Source organism: Ovis canadensis, chromosome 17 (assembly GCF_042477335.2).
Source record: "Ovis canadensis isolate MfBH-ARS-UI-01 breed Bighorn chromosome 17, ARS-UI_OviCan_v2, whole genome shotgun sequence".
NCBI lineage: Eukaryota > Metazoa > Chordata > Mammalia > Artiodactyla > Bovidae > Ovis > Ovis canadensis.
In genome coordinates this window covers 65,469,679-65,490,007 of record NC_091261.1, presented here as the reverse complement: position 1 = coordinate 65,490,007, position 20,329 = coordinate 65,469,679, and the positions used below count along the sequence as shown (strand labels likewise).

General features: G+C 51.8%; 1 protein-coding gene across 2 annotated transcripts; it reads left to right on the top strand.

The window, feature by feature from the left end:
* Positions 1-10,498: 10,498 nt before the first annotated feature.
* PHETA1 (PH domain containing endocytic trafficking adaptor 1) lies at positions 10,499-17,891 on the top strand. 2 transcript variants are annotated; one of them, XM_069557877.1, is made up of 4 exons: positions 10,499-10,773; positions 12,073-12,155; positions 13,237-13,381; positions 15,249-17,891. In XM_069557877.1, exon 4 carries the CDS (start codon positions 15,265-15,267, stop codon positions 15,946-15,948), a length of 684 nt encoding a protein of 227 aa, XP_069413978.1. In that variant the 5' UTR covers positions 10,499-10,773; positions 12,073-12,155; positions 13,237-13,381; positions 15,249-15,264; the 3' UTR covers positions 15,949-17,891. The 2 variants fall into 2 exon arrangements, with proteins under 2 accessions (XP_069413978.1, XP_069413979.1); XM_069557878.1 differs by lacking the exon at positions 12,073-12,155 and having other exon boundaries at positions 10,519-10,773.
* Positions 17,892-20,329: the final 2,438 nt, after the last annotated feature.

The window sequence follows — 20,329 nt, the reverse complement described above, 5'->3', positions numbered from 1 at the left end:
TTTTAGCTTCTGAATACAATTCAAGCACCTCAGCCTGACATCCCAAGCCCTTTCTCATTCCTGACGACCTCCTCTCGCCACAACATCTATCAACTCCAGACTCTCTGGCCATACCAGACTTTTCTCTGTCTGCTGCTTCTTGCTTTCAGACCTTTGCCCACACGTTCTCACTGCCTACCATTCCTTTTCCCTTTCCTCTGCTTGGCAAACTCACATATATATGTCCTTCAAAATCACCTGAAACAAACAAACAAACCCCCCAAAGAGAATTCCCTGGTGCCTTCCATTGCAGGGGGCATGGGTTCCATTCCTAGTTGGGGAATTAAGATCCTGCATGCTGCATGATGTGGCCAAAACGAAAACAAACCAAAGGAAACCACCTGAAACGTGACCCCTGTCTGAAGTTAACTCCGGTTCCCTGGGACACTGCGACTTCTGGCCTCCCTTTGGCTTCCTCTGTATCAAGCCTCTGAGACAGAGAAGTCTTGTCCGTTAGGGTGCAATCTCATTCATTTGTCTGTGTACCTTCCAGGCTTGGAGCTCCTGGGGCGTGAGGCTGGTGTTTTGCTTATCTCTGAAACTCTGGCTTGCAGCCCTGACCTAGCAGGCATTAGGCACTTGAAGCATGGTCTGAGATAAACAATAGGTATGTCATGATCATCGGTGGATGGTGGTTGATTCCAAAGCACAGACTTTTGATGGGAGCCTTGGTTCTGTTACCTTCATGCCGGCTTGATCTCTCTAAGCCTCAGCTTCCTCATCTGCAAAATGTACTTGTGACGATTCAGTGAAATTCTGTGTGTAAAGAGCTTAACACAGGACACTCAATGATGCTGATTATTATTAGCTAAACCTGTCTCAGTCCTTCCTTTACCCTGAGGAGTAGATGACTGAGAACAGCGTAATAGTCTCCTCCCCTATCTGTTAATACATTAAAAGTAGCACCAACATATTAACTAAAGTATGAAGTGAAAGTGAAAGTCGTTCAGTTGTGTCTGACTCTGTGACCCCATGGACAGTCCATGGAATTCTCCAGGCCAGAATACTGGAGTGGGTAGCCTTTCTCACCTTCAGGGGATCTTCCCAACCCAGGTCTCCCACATTGCAGGTAGATTCTTTACCAGCCGAGCCATCAAGGAAGCCCAAGAGTACTGGAATGAGTAGCCTATCCCTTCTCCAGAGAATCTTCCCAACCTAGGAATCGAACTCGGGTCTCCTGCATTGCAGGCGAATTCTTTACCAGCTGAGCTACCGGGGAAGCAATTATACTCCACTATAAAATAAATCAACTAAAAATAAATTTAGAAAAGGAATGAAGTATTGATGCATGCTACAGTGTGGACGACCCTTGAAGCAATATGCTGAGTGAGAGAAGCCAGACACAAAGGATCACACTGTGATTCTATTTGGACACGATTCCATTTACATGAACTATCCAGAGTAGGTAAATCCATAGAGACAGAACACAGACTCCATGGTTGCCCAGGCCTGGGAGAAGAGAGAACTTGGAGAGCAACTGCTAATGGGCACTAATAGGTCTGGGTCTCCTTTTGGGGTGATGAGAATGTTCTGGAACTAGGTAAAGAGGTGGTGGTCGCACCACACCAAATGGACTAAGTGCCACCGTGCCGTGTGCTGTGCTTAGAGTCGCTCAGTCATGTCCGACTCTTTGCGACCCCATGGGCTGTAGCCCACCAGGTTCCTCTCTCCATGGGGATTCTCCAGACAAGAATACTGCAGTGGGTTGCTGTGCTGTCCTCCAGGGGGTCTTCCCAACCCAGGGATCAAACTCAGGTCTCCTGCACTGCAGGCGGATTCTTCACTGTCTGAGCCACCAGGGAAGCCCACGTGCCACTGAGTTGTAATTTAAGGTGGTTAATTTTATGCTATGTGAATTTCATCTCAATTAAAAAAAAAAAAAAGGTTAGCTAAAGGAGTGAGGATTTGAAGGGAGTTTGGAAATGGGCTCTTTCCTTCTCCCGTCCTGCCCCCCGACTGGTTTTGACCCCAAAATAGACGGCTCAAGGCTTCCCACCCAAGTTGCAGTCCTACCCCTGACCTGGCAGAAGCTGGGGACGGTCCCACAGAGGGTCTACGGGAGTGTGGGCCACTGCACACCGGCAGATCACCCAGGCTGGCTCCATGGTCACGGTCAATGTGCGGTGGCCATGTGACACGTAGCCAGCATCTGGTAAGCGAGCCTGGCCTCAGGGTGAGCCTAAAGGAGCCCAGGAAGGTTGTCCAGCAGGGATGCTAGGCTCAAAAGTGGCCACAAGGCAAGCAGGTCCTCTCTGGGGCGTAAGACCTTGAGATACACAGAGAGGAGCAGAAAATGGCTAGCGGGCAGGAGGAAAATGGCATCAAGAAGTTAGGAGTAACCTTGAAGGCCTAGATTGCTGGCTAAGGAGGCTGCAGTGTCCTCTGCTAGGAGGGCGCTCAGGACCATTTACCGTCCAGATTGAAAAGGGTTGTCTCAAAAGAAAAGAAAAGAAAAGAAAAGAAAAGGGTTGTCTCTGGAGCCTCAGGCGGCTGCATCACTTCCCTTCAGCATCTGGCACTGGGCTGGGGGTGCCTGAGCGGAGTGCCTCAGGCTATTCCCCTGGCCAAGAGCTGGACTCCGGGGCCAGCGGCCTGGGCCCTGTAGTCTCTGCCCTGTTTGCTGGCTGTATGACCTCAGGCAGGTTACTTCACTGCTCTGAGGCAGCAGGAACCAAAGGGCCGAGGAGAGGAGGCACTGAGATCAGAAGAGGAGAGAGAGAAGTACTTGGCAACACTTTGAGACATAGAAGCAGGAAGCTGAGGGCAGAGGGGTGTAGAGAGCAGCTGAGCCTCATATTTCCATTTTCCCCAAGCTGGTCTCCCTTCATTGCTGAGATGGTTTCCTATGATTGCCCTCAGCATGGCTGCCCGACCTCCCCTTGTCACAGTAAAATCAGGTCCTTGCAATCTTGGCTCAAGATGTTCCCTGGGGCTGAGCTTTCTCTCCTGTCTCTAATGACTGGTGCAAGGACAGACAGGTCAACCCACAAGCCCAGTGAAAATCAGTTTCAGGTTTGTGTAGAACGGTCTGATAAGAGAATGACTTTTTCTATTCGTCTGGAGCTGTGAGGACAGAGGTTCAGAGCTTTCAGGCACTACATTGCCCGGGAATGAATCTACTCAGAGGAGAGCAAAACCCAGAGACTGGGAGAAACTGAAGCCTGACAATAATGGCTTTGCACCTAGAGCCAGCCATAACTGAAAGCAATTACTCTTAGGCTTCTCAGCCATGTGTCAGTTAATTCTCTCTTTGGCTGAAACCTGTTTGTGTGCAGTTTTTAGCCACTTGGCAACTAAGAGTCCTGCCAAACACCTGTTTGTCCTCCAGATAAGTATATCATCCATAGGTCCCTCATGAGCCACCCATGCCTGAAATAGTTACTAGGATATGGTCCTGGGTTGTTTGGAGCACCAGAACATTTCCTATACACCTATTTCCCCAAAGACCCTATATTTTGATTTCCTTACCCCAAATGACACATTTCCTAGATAAGGACTTAGTTCTGTTTTAAGATTTTCTATTACTCAAAGATGTTTGAACTGCCAAGCAAAACCTGTGAGCAGAAGAAGATAATACCTAATAGTTATTAAGCACTTACTACAGAATGGTACTGTTCTAAGAGCTTTATATTATTACCCAGAGAGGCAGCAAGGCGTAGACTCCAATTCCAGACTGTCTGAATTAAAATCCACTTGTTCACTGTGTTAATTCAGGCAAGCTATTTCATCTTGCTTTTAAAATTTGTAAAATGGGAATGGTAAAACTATTCCTACTTCTTAGCATTTTCATCAGAAGCAAAACAGACAGCAAGTGCTTAGTAAACATTAGCTAGTATTCTTGAAATCCCTCATAACACCTTATAAGATGGGTCACTGTTATTTCTTCTGGTTTACCGATGAGGAAACCAAGGCACAGAGAGGTGAAGTGAGTTGCTAAAGGTCACACAGCTTGAAAATGGCAGAGTGGAGATTGGAATCCACTTGTGAACATTAACTCCGTTAACTTCTGGCTCAAAGCATGGTCGCAAATTGCTTTATGAGTCAGGCCAGTGCAAGGCCTGCCCCTACACTTCTGTAGTCCTGGATGTGGCTCAGGGACCATAGCCATCAGCACCCCTCCCTTCAGCTGCACCTGACCAGACAATATATATAAATATACACATCTAACTGGAGAAGGAAATGGCAACCCACTCCAGTATTCTTGCCTGCAAAATCCCATGAGGAGCCTGGCAGGGCTACAGTCCATGGGGTGGCAGAGTAAGACACGACTGAGCGATTAACACGCACACGTCAAAGGCAGTCATTTGGGCATTCTAGGAGGGGGTGTGATTTATATCTTAGAAGGGGCTATCAGTCTGCGTTTTGCTAAGGCAGTACTGGGACAGGCTTCTTTGAACTTGAACTGGAGGTGATGAGGTGGTTAGGAATATGGGTTTTGGAATCCAATAGGCTTGGGTTGTAGTCTCAGCTCTGGCCCTTCCTATTGACCATAAGCGTGTCACTACCCTCTGTGAGCCTTGGTTTGAAGATTGTGCAAAAGGAACATGGCCCTTGGCCAGAATGCAATACATCTTAGTTATTAATAAGGAACAGGGGAAACTCAGAGAAGGTTTAAAATGCTCCTTGGGAGAAAGCATTCAGGAACCGGGGGATCTGTTTGGGGAGGGGGGTGAGAAGCCCCATCAATGATAGAGGAGAAAAAGAGTTGGTGATGTCACCTTTTAAGGCAGGGCTCTCAAATCCTCCCTTTGACTCCAGGGAATGAACTGGCAAGAACTCCTGGGTCAGGACTTCCCTGGTGGTCCAGTAGCGAAGGATCTGCCTTGAGATGCAGGGAACACGGCCTCAATTCCTGATCGGAGAGTTAAGAGCCCACATGCCCTGGAGCAGCTGAGTCTGCGCACTGCAACTGCCGACCCGTGTGCCACAACTAGGGTCCTCGCGCCACAAGGAAGGGCCCCACGCGACACAACTAGGACCTGAGGCAGCCAAATCAATGAATATATAGACATTAGAGAAAAGAAGAACTCCCAGGTCTCCATGCCTTTGGCAAAGCCGGACCATACTCAGGACCCAGGCTCCGGGCTGGCGGGACATAGGTTTTGTCCCAACAGAGGAGTGGGGTGGTTCCTGAAGTCAGAGGATCACGGCCCTTTCCATCATTCCCCCTCCTCTGTGATCATCCCAGCATGTGGCCTGGGCTGGCATGTTTGTGGTAGGGAACAATTTCAGTTCCTTCTTGGGGCTGGCTGGTCCTGCCCATTTCTAGGGTGGGGCAGTCAGTGTGGAAGGAAACTCTGCCTCAGACCCCAACTTGGACCACTGTCTTCCCCTACTGGTGGCGAAGTGGGGGATCAGCGGAAAGTGCTGGGACCCCAGATATGGGTGCTATGGGCACCTGCCTGGGAGGACTGGTTCAGGCTGAGCCACGTTCTGGTCACCCAGCACCTTCTCTGAGCCAAATGCTGTGTCGGGAGGTCGACGTGCAGCCGTGAACAAAGCAGACAAAATTCTGAGGCAGAATCTTCTCTTGTTGGGGGTGGGCGGGAAGAGAGATCACAGTTTACACAGAGCCATCAAACCCAGGTGCCCTACCTGCAGTTGGCTTCGCCTGGTTCTTCTATTCTTCCACCTCCTGTGCTTTCTCACCTCACCTCCTCTCCTCAGCCTCCTGAGGAAAGCCTGCAGGCTCCCCTGGTCTCACCTCTCCTCGCTCTCTTTGCTCTAGCCGCACTGGCCTCCTTCATATGGCTTTTGTTTTGCTTCTGAGCCTTTGCATCTGCTGTTCCCTCTGCCAGGAATGGTGTTCCCTCTGGATATCTGCATGGCTTGTGCCCTTACTTCCCTCGGGTCTTTACTCAAAACACCTTCTCCAGGAGGTTTCCCCTGCCTAGTTGAAATGGCAACTCCACCATCCTCATTCACAATTCATACGCTCTTTCCTCACTTCATTTTCCCCTTGGGTCCTAACCTTACCTAATGTACTATACGAATGTTGCTTTATCTCTTCTTCTCTCTGGTAAGGGAGGGCAGGAGCCCTTGTCTGGCATTTTTAAAAGACAATTTATTGAGATGAAATTCACATGACATGAAATGAACCCTTTTAAAGTGAACAATTCAGTGGCATTTAATGTGTTCATCATGTTGTGCAACCATCATCTCTGACTCCAAAACATTTTCATTGGCCCCAAATAAAACTCTGCACCCACTAAGCAGTCAATTCCCATTCTCCCCTGCCCCTAGCCCCTGGCAACCACCCCTCTGCATTCTTTTTCTATGGATGTATCTTGCTGGATAATACATACAAATGAAATCACACAGTATATTCACTCAGCATCATGTTTTTAAGATTCATCCACATTGAAGCAAATGCATCTATACTCCATTCCTTTTTAACGGCTGTGTAACACTCCACTGTATGGGTGTACCAAGTACCATGTCTCATTTATTTACTCATCTGTTGATGGACATTTGAGTTGTTTCCCACTTTTGGCTACTGTGAACAGTGCTGCTATGAACATGTACTTGTGTCTTTTTAAGTTGTATCCCTGGAGCCTCAGAAAAAGTAGTGCTCAATGAATATTGGTTGAAAGAGTGACTGGAGGAAGCCAAGGCTTTGGACAAAGTAGGGTGGTGCTGGGGTGGTCATATGCCCTCCCGGAAGGGGCAAGGGCTGGGTGAAGAACTGAAGCATTAGCCCTGGAAGGGGACCAGCACATGCAAAGGCCTAGAGCGGGATGCATTCTGGGAAGAGGGGAAGCAGATGGCGGATGTTGAGGGAGTGGGAGCAGGAAACTGCATGAGGAGGCTGGCGGGGGAGGCAGAGACCAGGACTCCAGGACCTTGTCATTCACAGACAGGAGTCTGGACTCCCTCCTGAGGCAGTGGGGAGCCATGGAAAGGCTCTGAGCAATGAAGTCATGGCTTGGATCTGACCTGAGTTTTATTCAATACTGCAGGCCCTCAACGGGGAATGGATTCAGGGGCATGGAGTTTGGAGTGGCAGAAGGGAGACCCGAGATGTGGCCACTGCCCACATCCTGGTGAGAGAGAGATGATGGTGGCTTGGGAAGGGGAAGTGGTGGCCGAGAAGGAGAAGTGATGGACTTGAGACATGGTTTTCAGGTAAAATCACCAGGATTAGTTACGGTAGCCACAGCCCAGTTCTGGTCCTTAAATTCCCCTTTCCAGTTCTTCTGAATCACTGTCCCTATTCATAGTAAGCAAAAGGTGGAGACAACCTAATGTGTGTTATGGATGAAAGGGTAAACCAAAAGTGGGACATCCATGCAGTGGAATACTGTTCAGTCCTAAAGGAGTGAAGTACTGATAAACACAGCAATGTAGCAAGCAAAAGATGAAAACATGATGCTGACTGGAAGAAGCCAGGCACAAAAGGCCACATACTGTAGGACTCCAATTATATGAACCATCCAGAATAGGTAAATCCATAATGACAGAAGGTAGATTGGTGGATGCCAGGGGCTGGGAGCAGCAGGGAATGGGCAGTGACTGCTAATGGGTGTGGAGCTGTACTTTGGAGGGACAGAAGTGTTTTGGAACTAGGTACATGGGTGGTTGCACAAAATGTGAACGCATCTAATGGCACTGAATTGTTCACTTTACTTTTTTGCTGGTGACTTTAAACTTGCGAGCTGTATCTTTTTTTCATCTTCAGCTTTGTTGAAGTATAATTGGCAAATAAAATTGTAAGATAATTAAAGTACACATTGTGATGATATAAAATACATAGACATCATGGAAGGATTCCTCCCATCTTATTAACTAACACGTCCATCACCTCCCATATTTGTATATGTATACTGTGTGTGAGAGAGCATTTAAATTCTACTCAGTAAATTTCAGTCATACTATAGTGTTATCAAGTAGTCACCATGTTATACATTATGTTCACTTTAAAATGCCTAATTTTTTAAATGAGAATTTCACCTCAATTAAAAAAATAAAATGATAAAGATTCTTAAAAAAAAAAAAAAAAGCCAGGCTTTTGCTCTCAGATTTCTGCCTTTTTTCACATGTCAACCCTTGACATCAGCATAAGAGGATCTGAGAGCCAAGATTCACAGACTTCTGGGAAATTTTCCCCACACTAAGGCCCAAATGCCCATGTACCTGACATTTTGCTTATCTGGTGAATATCCAGATTTGGGGAAATTCCAGTTTGCTTTTCCTGACCAAAAAATTATGGCACCATCAGGTACAGCTGGATCCAGGGGTTCAGATAATATCAGATATCATCATGTATCTGTTTTCCCTTGTGCCATGGGTCTCAGGCCCTACTTTTCTCTGCCGTGGCTTCACTATCAGGCAGGCTCTGGAATTCAGCCACTTATCTCCACCTCCACTGCCCCCTCTCTGCTCTTAGCTACTATCATCACTCACCTGGCCTGCTGCAACAGTCTCCTGCCTGGTCAGCTGGCCTCCATCCTTGCTCCCAACAGTTCATTCTCCCCATGATGTGTGCATGCATGCTCAGTCATGTCCGACTCTTTGCAACCCCATGGACTGTAGCCCACCAGGCTCCTCTGTCCATGGGATTTCCCAGGCAAGAATACTGGAGTGGGTTGTCATTTCCTACTCCAGGGGATCTTCCTGACCCAGGAATCAAACCCATGTCTCTTGAGTCTTCTGCATTGGCAGGTGGATTCCTTACCACTGTGCCACCTGGGAAACCCATTCTCCCCAAAGCAGCTAGGAATTGTGTTGAACCTAAGAGAAAGATCATGTCTTTCCTCTGCTCAAAACCCTCCCATGGCTCTCCTCCATTCCTCTTAGAGTAAAAGCGAAATCATTTTCATGATCCAAAGAGACCTGAAGGGAGTGAGAGTTGGAGTGATGTTCTACAGATATTCCCAGATGGTCTACCTCCAGGGCCTTTGCCCCTGCTCTTCCCTCTGCCTGGGACACCTTCAGAGAAGCTTACCCTGACAACCTGGTTTAAGTTGCACTCACAGTCTTTCCAGACCACTACCATGGCTTACAGTCTTCCTAGAGAGAATCACTTCTAGATCTTGTTTGTTGACTGACTTGGAACAGCACCTGGCACAGTGCCTGGGCACACACAGGCACTTAGTGAGAGGCTGCAGTGTGAATAGCTCATCCTGGTCTATCCTGTTTCTCTCCTGCTCTCAGGCTAGGACTGGACAGTGATTGAAGCCCGAATGGTGGGGAGGAGGTAGCAAGGGCAGGAAGTACAGAGAGCTCTAGGGAAGTGGAACTGTATTACTTTGGATGGAACAAAAGGAACAGTAATTCCTGTTCGTTGAGAGCATCTGCTCTGTGCCAAGCACTTGATATACTAAGACTGTCTTTACTGGACGGATGAGGAAGCAGAGGGCTAGAGAAGTATATGGATTTCTCTAAGGCCTCACAGTGATTAAACGTGACTTACTGCAGATGGTGACTGCAGCCATGAAATTAAAAGACGCTTACTCCTTGGAAGAAAAGTTATGACCAACTTAGATAGCATATTCAAAAGCAGAGACATTACTTTGCCGTCTAGTCAAGGCTATGGTTTTTCCAGTAGTCATGTATGGCTGTGAGAGTTTGACTGTGAAGAAGGCTGAGCGCCGAAGAATTGATGGTTTTGAACTGTGGTGTTGGAGAAAACTCTTGAGAGTCCCTTGGACTGCAAGGAGATCCAACTAGTCCATTCTGAAGGAGATCAGCCCTGGGATTTCTTTGGAAGGAATGATGCTAAAGCTGAAACTCCAGTACTTTGGCCACCTCATGCGAAGAGTTGACTCATTGGAAAAGACTTTGATGCTGGGAGGGATTGGGGGCAGGAGGAGAAGGGGATGACAGAGGATGAGATGGCTGGATGGCATCACTGACTCGATGGACGTGAGTCTGAGTGAACTCCGGGAGTTGGTGATGGACAGGGAGGCCTGGCGTGCTGCCATTCATGGGGTCGCAAAGAGTCAGACACGACTGAGCGAGTGAAATGAACTGAACTGAACCGATGGGGATTTGAACCCACGGCTGCCTAACTCCAGAACTTTTCTTCACCTGGGGCCAGGGGTAGGGGTGTCACTCATCCTGTCTATATAGAATAGTCCTATATTGACTGTCCTGACGCCTGAAATGTTCTATTCAACTTTTTTTTTTTTCAATAAATTAAATCACACGTTTTCGGCAGTGTTATTTTCCAAATGTAGCTGAGCGTTAAATTTGCTACCCAAGGAGGAGTTTGAACACTCAAGCCTAGAGCTTTATTTAGCAAACGGTCCCGCTCAAGTCCCCGAGGCTTTTTCCAGAGCAATCCGCCGCCCCCTGTACCTAAGCCCTGGAAGCACGTTGAGTCTCCGGGCTCTAACCTACCCGGAATAGGACACTGGGAATTCCTAAACCAGTTGCTGTTCCTTTAAGAGTGGTTCCGGGGGCGGGCCCACAGGGCGTGGCGAATCCGGGGGTGTGTGCCGGATCCGGGTGTCCAATCCTGGAGCGAGGGACGAAAGTGGGGGCGGGTCCGGCACGGGGAGGTTGGGAAGGGTTAAGAGGAGCTCCTTTGGGTCGTGGACGGTCCGGTTGCCTCCGCCTCCTTCTGTCGGGTCCGCGCTCTCCCGCGGCTGCGCCGGCTCGGCAGCCCGGGAGACAAAGCACCGCCGCGGCCGCCGCCACAACCGAGCGGGTCCCGGGCCATGGCCCGGCCGCCCCCTGGCTCCACGCCTCTGGTCCCGCCGCTGCTGCCATCGCCCTAGGCCGTGCCGCGAGGTAAGGCCGGCCTGGCGCGGAGGGAAACTTGGGGCGGATCTGCAAGGGACGCGGGACAGGGCTCGGGCCGCCGTGGGCCTCGGGGTCCCCTAAGCAGTCTGGAGAGACCTCTGCTGTGGATCTGTCCTTTTGTGATTCCAAGTCAGCGGTAATTTTCCCGTCAGGGACTCCAGCTGCTGGGGCGAACTTGGCCGGTGACCCTCCCGCCCCATAAAAGACCTCGGCCGCTGAGGCAACTCTGCGGACTAGAGAGCTCCACTTGGCTCCCACATTCTGCCACCGACCTCATCCAGGGCTCAGGCTGTCTTTTAAGGAACACACCACACACAAAAGGAGAGAGGGCAACTAGGAGCAATGGCCTGGGATGGTGGTCCTGGCATCCTTGCGGCCCCTGCCCAGGGCAGCGCTGGACAGAAGTTCTTCAACACATGTCTTTCTGCCCGTACCTGCCACACCCTCTCCAGCATGTCCACTGCTGGCAGTTGGATCCAACCCCAGGACCTGGCTTCTCTACTTGAAATGAGTGGCAAAAAATAAAAGCCAAGCCTCAGTGTCCTCAGACTCCTGGGTTCTGGGCGATCTGTGTCCTTGGAGACTGAGAGCTAATTATTTGCCCTTGGGATAGCTTCTGACTGTGTGCTCACTACCTGCTCAGCATTTTGCAAGCTGTCTCTTCAAAATTAACGTTTTCAATTCCGGGAGGGATGGCTGTTAATGTACTCATTTTATACATGAGGCTGTGTTTGTTCTCAAAGCCCATGAAGCCTGGATTGGAGAAGGCGTGGGGACCAGAGAGGGGCCGGGATGGTCCCCTCTAGCTTCCTGCATGGCCCGGGACTGTTGAATCAGCAGCAGTGCCCGCAGTGGACTCTGAACTTCTTGGAAAACTGCACGAGTGTGAGGAGATAAACTGGGGACCAGGCACTCCCAGAGGCTGGAGCTTGTGCCCCTGCTGTTTCCCCTCACTTCCTTCCTGGCTGGGCTGGAGGAGGCAAGGCCATGGGCAGAGAGGGGTCCTGTGTTGGCTGGTGACCTTGGGCTCAGGGTTGGAGGGGGAAGGGGGCAGCTGCTGAGTGTGAGGGAAATTGCTCTTCATTTGGCCTTAATGGTTGGTGAGACTCTCCCGCCTTGGGCTGGCTGCCCAGAGCATGCCACTCTATGCACAGAATTGTACCTTTGGGCAAGTTATTTAAGCTCTCTGTGTCTCAGCTCCCACATCTGTGAATGTGGGATGAGGAAAAGACTCCTCCTGGGGCCGTTGAGAGGTTTAAGTAGATAATTGCTTGACTCATTCTATAGGTCTTTGAGCACCAACTACATGCCAGGCACTGGAATTCCGACAAAGAATCTTTGTCCTCCTAGAGCAGGCAAAAATGACCCAGGTAATTTCAGGCTGGGGTGTGGGAGAGTGATGTGGGGATGGGGGGTGGTTCTCTTGTGTACAGATACCTTCTCCTCCTTGAGGAGGTGATGCTCAAGCTGAAACTTGGCCATCTGAAGATACGGGAAAGGCCCTCCACCTGGAACAGGTAGAGGAACAGCCAGGACAAAAGCCGTGAGATGGGAATATGCCTGGTGTGTTTGTGGAACAGCAAGGAGGCCAAGGTGGCTGGAGCGAGGGAGAAAGAGGGGGAAAGGGAACCTGGAAGACCTGGAGAAGAACGATTTTATGAGACAGGGAGGGAGCCATGGGTGGGTTTAGAGTGGGGGAGGGGTGTGATTGGGCTTAGTTTCTAGGATCCCTCCATAGGGCCAGGGGTGGGGCCTAGGAAGAAGTTAAGATCTTACCCTGCTGCTGCTGCTAAGTTGCTTCAGTCGTGTCCGACTCTGTGCGACCCCATAGATGGCAGCCTACCAGGTTCCCCTGGCCTTGGGATTCTCCAGGCAAGAACACTGGAGTGGGTTGCCATTTCCTTCTCCAATGCATGAAAGTGAAAAGTGAGAGTGAAGTCTCTCAGTCGTGCCCGACTCTTAGCGACCCCATGGACTGCAGCCCACCAGGCTCTTCCGTCCATGGGATTTTCCAGGCAAGAGTACTGGAGTGGGTTGCCAGTGCCTTCTCTGGATCTTACCCTAAAGAACACCAATAAGGAACAGGCATCGGTGGAGGCAGGGAGACCAGTGAAGAGGCTACTGTAGCTGTCCAGGCAAGCCACGATGGTGGGCGTGCGGGGGAGCTAGACTGGGACACGGCAGTGAGCAGAGATTAGGCCCCTGATTTGGAAGAGGGTGGAGGGGGGGATCAAGGTGACCTGATGAGTGACCAGATGTGGAGGTGGAGGGAATCCAAGAGCCTTTCACCAAGATAGCACCGAGGGGAGCACTTGGGGCGGCTGAGAAGAACATCACCAGCTACCAGAGCTTAGCACGTACTGTGCCTGGCACTATGCTCAGCGCTTCTACATGGCCATTGTGTCATCGTCTCAACAACCCTGACTTAGGTGCTATTATTCAATTTTACAGATGCGGAAATGGAGGCCCAGAGGGGCTTAAAGCTCGCCCAGGGTCACATAAGTCAGACACTCCAGAGCTGACATTTGAACCCAAAGAAGAGCAAGTCAAAACCAGAACTGGGCAGACAGCAGGGAAGAGAGCTGTGGCCTGAGAGGTAGGAGGGAAATGGGGTGAGTACGGTGGGTGGTTCCTGTGTGAAATGGGGCTGGGTTCCACATGGGCCTTGCTGGGGAGTTGGGAGGAATCCCTCCCACTTTGCAGAGAAAGAAACTGAAGCTTAAGAGAGGGGAGGCCTAAGTCAGAAGTCACATAGCTCAGGGAGGCAGAGCAGAGATTAAACACCTTGAGTATTCAGGGGCCGTGGCCTTGGTCAGATCAACTACTAGGTTGGGACAGGCTGATAATCAGCACTAGATCATGGCTCATGTTGCCTCTTCCAGGAAGCCCTTCTTGACTGTGTAGGCTGGTGAGATGAGGTGGATTGGGGATGGAGCAACTGCCTCCTCTGCCCTGGGTGAGGTCGCCTGTCTGGGCCCCACTGTAGCCGGCTACTCCGGCTGAGCCAGAGGAGAGAGAGCCTCCTTTCCGGGAAAGCCTCATTCCTCCAGGTCCTGAGTAAGGCACTGCCCACTGGGGAACAAACATTAACTGAGCACCTACTGCACTCCAGCGACTTTATATACTTTGCTTCTTGAACAGTGTGGCCACTGTCGCTCATAGAGGGAGGTTTTGAAGCAGGAGCGCAAGATGGATTTGTAGCGTGGCCATGGAAAACCCCAAGGGAGGGTGTAGCCACACTGGAGACTCATGCCACCTAAGTCCTACCTGGCCATCGTATACTCCTTGGGGGGGAGTAGTAAAATCACTGTGGCCAAGTGCAGAGAGTTAGACTCCTCTGCTGCAAATGGGTGCACAGTGCTCTCCCTCCAGCCTCTCTCACTTGTAAGAGTGAACCAAGTCCTGGGCCCTTTGTCTGGATTTTGTAACAATCTTTTTTGCCACTCTGACTGCATCCCCTTCCTCACTCTGCTCCAGCCTCACCAACAACCTCAAGCACACTAGCAGCTTCCTACCTCAGGGCCTTTGTACTTGCTGTTCCCGCTGCCTGGCATGCCCCAAGGACTCAGTCCCTCACCTCCTTCAGGCCTCTGCTCAAATGTCACCTTCTCAGTACAGCTTTTCTTTTAAAATCAAACCCTCCTCTTGTTCTTAATACTTCTGAGCTCCCCTCCCTGTCTTATATTTTCCACACCACTTAAGTGCATCTGACAGACTTACCTCACCTGTTTGTTAACTGACTACTCCCTTCGCCTGCCAGTGGCGTATCAGCACCAGGAGGGCAGCGACCCTCTCCGTCTTGTTTATTGCTCTATACCTAATGCCTAGAACAGTGCCTGGCACACAATAGGTGCTTAATAAATGTTTGATGAATGAAGTCCCTACTGTCCTCTGAAATAGATTCTGTTCATATCCCTATTTCATGGAAGAGCAAATCAAAGCTGACATCAGCAGAGATGGAATCTGACCACAAAAGGTCAGCTGGCCTGGTACCCAGGGGTGATAGAATTAGCAGTGCCTGAAACTGAGGCCTGGGTTTGGATTTCAGGTCTCGGCCCAACTTGCTTTGTGGCCTTGGGCCAGTGGGCTAACCTCTCTGTACTTTGTTTCCCCACCTGGCAAACGGGTAAGGCTAGTCCGGCCACCTGAAGTTTGTTTCGAGATTAAATGTGTTCATATATATAAAATGCCCTAAGAATCCTCACCATCATTTGGGGGGGGTAGGATGGCAGGAGAGTTGACCAGCCTGACTTCTGGGGCCAGTCAGACCCGGGTTCGAGTCCACTTTCTGCTCCTGAAGAGCTGTGTGAGCCGGGCAGGCCGCGTCTGCTCTTTGAGCCTCAGTTTCCTCATCTGTGATTGGGGGGGGGGGGGGGGTTGGTGAGTGCTGTGGCAGCCAGGGTTGTGTGAGGTCACCTGAGGCGGCGGCCGCATGAATAACTGCTGCCCCGGTGTGGGGACAGGTCCCGAGCGGGCGCCATGAAGCTGAACGAACGCAGCCTGGCCTTCTACGCCACCTGCGACACCCCGGCCGACAACGCGGGCTTCCTGTACAAGAAGGGCGGCCGGCACGCGGCCTACCACCGCCGCTGGTTCGTGCTGCGCGGCAACATGCTCTTCTACTTCGAGGACGCGGCCAGCCGCGAGCCCGTGGGCGTCATCATCCTGGAGGGCTGCACCGTGGAGCTGGTGGAGGCCGCCGAAGAGTTCGCCTTCGCCGTGCGCTTCGCCGGGTCGCGGGCCCGCACCTACGTGCTGGCGGCCGAGAGCCAGGCCGCCATGGAGGGCTGGGTGAAGGCGCTGTCGCGGGCCAGCTTCGACTACCTGCGGCTGGTGGTGCGTGAGCTGGAGCAGCAGCTGGCGGCCGTGCGCGCGGGCGGCGGCCCACCCCCCGCCCACCGGCCCCGCGCGCTTCCGCCGCTCCCGTCCAAGGAGAACGGCTGTGCCGTCTGGAGCGCCGAGACCCCCGCCGCCTCCGCCCCTGTCAGGGCCAACCCTGGCTCCCGGCCCGGCCCCGAGCCCCCGCCACTGCCACCCCGCCGGCGGGCCTCGGCGCCTAACGGGCCTCTAGATTCCGCCTCCTTCGCCCAGCTGCACGAGTGGTACGGACAGGAGGTCAGGGCGCTGAGGAGCCAGTGGCTCAGCAGCCAGGCCCAGCCCTGAGAAGCTGGGGGACCTGGTCATGAGGGAAATCGCCATCGGGGTCAGCCCTGAGGTCCCTGCCGGGTCTGCCTTCAGGAACTCAAGGCGCTAAGAAGATGCTAGGTTCTGAGGGATGCTTTGGGACCTCTGTAATTCAGAGACAGCCTAGCCTTGAGGAGGCCACCGTGCCCAATTCTCAGGAGGATCCAGGCCCTAGGTGATCCTCAAGCAGCCAGAGAGCTGGTTTTGTGGGAGCTGTAGCCCCAAATCCAGCCCAGCAGGTGCCTTGGTCGCCTGTCCTGAATCACCGAGCAGAGGTTTGTTGCTGGCGACAGGACTCGGCAGGGGCAACTGGGACCTGCGAGGCTCTATGGGCTGGAAGGCACATGAGCAGTCAGCACTGCTCCAGACTGGGCCCCACGTGGTCAGGAGGCTGGGCTGTGCTACACCACACCTGCGCCTGACCTCCTTTTCCTCCAAGGCCTGCTGGAGGAGCTGCCTGGCTCCCAGCCACCTTCCTGCCTCCATAAGCAGCAGGTGCAGAAAGGCAGCACCAGTGTGGGTTTTCATGTATGCACGCACTGGGCTTCTGGCCTGGAGTGAGGCCCAGGCAGGACTATTCCTAGAGCCTCAGCCAGGCCTTGGGGTGATGCCCCAGGGCAGTAGACCCTCTGGCCTTGGGCCATGTCTGTGTGCCTGTGGCAGCTCTCACCCTCTCCCAACACTCCTTAACCACATCCTCTGTCTTCTCCCAGAGCCAGCTCTCCAACCCCTGGCCTGGGGTGGTGCCTCACAGGAGCCCACCTGACCTTGTCCAGTCCTGGACCAGGCAGCTGTGGCCTGAGCTGACCAGCAGGTGCTTCTGGCGGGGAGGGGCCATGAGCTGACTCACAGCCCAGAAAGGGTCCAGATGCCAATCTGATAGGGGCAAAGCAGCAGCTGCCAAACCATGTCTGGCTTCCAGAACCCTCTTCCACCATCACAGCCTGTCTCTGTGCTCCACTCAGCCCCACTCTCACCCAACAGTATTCTGAGGGAGATCAGGTCTTGCTTTGCCTCTCGCCCAACTTCTGGTTTTACTGTTATTCACTCACCACAGTGGCCATTCTTTATCCAGGGAGAATCTCTGGGGGCTGGGACACCCCTGGCCCTCAAGCTGGGTCATATTTACAGTCCTCAGTGCCTCAAAGTCAGGACCCCCTGAGGACACCTCTGCCCTAATCTTTATTTCCCCAGAGGCTCCCTCTTGGTGACACTGACTCGGCCCTTGGCCCCTTTCCTCTGCCTTTGGAGACCTTGGGGCTTGGAAAAGAATGGGTGCTGTCTGTGTGTCTGCAATCTCCAGCTCACTGCTGGCTCAGCTGACTGGAGTTTCAGTTTTAATTTACTTTTTAATACTTCAGGGTGTCTTTTTCTCTCCTAGCAACAAAGTTTGGTATTTTCACTTTTTGTTTCTTGTTGGCTGGTGAAGGGATAGGGTGCCCTGGTTCTGGGCTTGGCTAGTGGCGGTGGGGGGTAGTTGGCACTGCCCCGGGGGGAGGGGTGGGCAAGGAGCCTTGGCTGAGGACAAAGGAACCTCAAGAATCTCACCTGGCTCTTTGCCTTCTCCCTGGCGAGCCCTGCTCATCTGCAGGTGCCTCTAGGGGTCTTGGTACGCTTCCCATCCCCTCTTCCCCAAGTCCTGAGTGGTGGGCGGGGTTGGCAGCTCTAGTCTATAGGCTCTGGGGTCTCAGGGGGTGTTAGGAACTGTTAGGTGCCCATGTCCTGGCCAGACCCAGGTGTGGTGAGGCGTTGGCTCCAGTCCTGGTGTAGGTTTACAAGCTCTAAAGGTACAATCTCCCCACCACCACCCCCAAAGCCCAACATGGGGTCAGGCTGCCTCCAGAGTTGGGCAGGGGAGAGATATCAGGCATCCTGGGAGAGGGAAATAGAGGCTAAAATGAAATAAAAAGTTTATCAAGTAATGTCTGGTGATATTTTCTCTTTTTTTGCCCCATCTAATCCCTGGATTGATTGGCCTGGCAGAGCCAGGAGCAAGCCCTACAAGAGAAGTGGCGAGTGTGTGCTGAGTGCTCCCTGGCTGATGCTCTGTCAGGAACATTCTTACCACCTCTTATGGCAGATACTGGCCCCCTTTTACAGATGAGGAAACTGGCTCAGAGAGATTAAGAAATCAGCCAGGTTCACACAGCTCAAAAGTATCAGAGAAGGGATGTAAACCTCCGGAAGCCTGTGGAAGAAGACAAGAGTCTTTGAGAGGAACATGAGGCAATGGAGTCCCCAAGTTCCTTTTCAGAGAGGAAGGCAGAAGGCGGCAGGGGATAATGGTGAGCTTTAGAAAGAGGGTCAACTGTGGGCTGAAGGCCTGACAACTGGGAGGGACCCCCAAAGGGGAGAGCCACACCTGGCTCTCCTCACTGATCAGGGCCCAGAGGGAGGAGGATTCTGGTACCAGTGCTAATTCAGAGGGAAATAGCCTGTGACTGACCAGTGATGTCTGCTGTGAACAAAGGGCGGATGGCGGCCCGGTTTATGCTGTGTATCTGTATCTGTTATCTGTATGGTTGCTGGGCTGATGGGGGATTCACAGATGGGAAGGGGCTGGCCCAAGGTCATCCAGCATGATAGACTAGCCCTTGGGTCCTTTTAACATGGATTCAGAGCTGGGTCACATGCCTCTTGACAATCTGGAAAAATCACGCGCATCCAGGAAAATGTGGCTTAGGATGAGTAACCTGCAGTCCTCGGTCTGCAGAGCAAGTTCAAAGAACAAAAAAGATACTAGGGTCAGGGAATCATACTACTCATGAGCATCCAGGATGTGCTGAGCAATTCCTTCCTGGTACCACAGCTGACAGATGGGGGCTGAGTCAGGATGCTGCCTGTGGCATTTGTGACCACAGCCACTGCAGGGCCTGGGGCACAGAACGGAGGAAACAGCAGGAGAGACGGCTCCAAGAGGGAGGGTCCCAGGGAGGGAAGCCCTCACCTGCAGGCTTCTCAGGAACATTTCCATGGAGCCAAAGAGTGGAAGGGGCGACAAGTCACTCAGTGTCCACCTGCTGACCATGTTTCCTTTTGACTCAGGGGAGCTGTGCATGGCACGTGCCTAAGGAAGACCACAACATCCCAGGACCGTGGCAAAGTTGAGGAAGTCGTCTTCACTGCCACAGTCTTTGGGGGATATTGTCTGTGTTCAGAAGGAATATTCTGAGAAGCTGCCTGGGGGCAGAGGATGAGAACCTTAAGGAGGGCAATCAGGTCAAAGTTATGGCTCCCTGCCCAACATCCATCCTCCCTAAATGATTAGTCAAATTCTCTCAGTTGGGCTGCTCCCATTTGATTTGCAGGCACTGGCTAAACCTGACCTGCTAAAGAATGGCTGTGTGTTGGGGCGGTAGGTGAAATGAGTGAAGAGGCCAAAGGTATGGTGATGGATGACAACTAGATTTGTGGTGGTGATCATTTTTCGTGTATATAGATGTTAAAGAATGGCTGTGTGACCCCATTTTGGCCAATGAGATGTGAGTGGAAGGGTGTTCTTGCTTCTAAAAAGACACAAAGAGCTCTGGGAGTAAGCTATGTCTGAAACCTGGAGCCATGGCAGCCATCTTGTGATCGTGAAGTAGGTCACGTTAAGGAAAAGATGCTCTGCTGAGTTTAGTGCACATTGAAAATAGCCCCGAAGCACTGAATCATGGACCCAAGAAGCTACCCTTTTTCTAGAAGTCTTGTTGTTTGAGGTAATAAATGTTTAAAACTTTGGGAGAGGGGCTTTTTCGTTATTTGTAGTCAGAGGCTTCCTAATGGATAGCTTGAGTGATCGCAGCTTCTCCTTTTAAGGAGCATGGCTCTGGGTAGCCAGCCCCAGAAAGGATGTTGTCAGCTCACTGGGGTGAAGGTTATGGCTAGAGTGGGATTCTCTGGGAGAGGAAAAGGGCCACTTTTCCCCCTCATCCTTTCCCTGGATGCCTTTTATCTCTCCTCTTCCAAGTGAACAAATATGCAATGAATAGTCCTTCCCTCCCCCCACTTCTGGCCCAGTGTCTTTTATCTTCCTTAACAGGGCTGTTTTGTCTCTACTCTGGCTAGGTCTGGAGCCAACTGTCCAGCGCCTGGCTCCCCACCACCCCTCCCCAGATCACCTTACGCAGAGTTTGTTAAAGGCCCTGCTACTCATCCCAATTTCTAAGATTGCAGCATCCAAAATAACACTCCCACAGCAGTACAACGAGAGACTGCTTGAGTCCAGCTGCAGGTTTTGCATTTTCTGATCAAGACTTTAAAGGTGAGCCCATGAACTACTTTTTACTTAGGGTTTTGAAATGGATGCCCACTCCTGACAGAGGGCTCAGAGCTGCCGTGGCTTGGTCTGCCTGTGCTTGGGACCACGGCTGCGTCT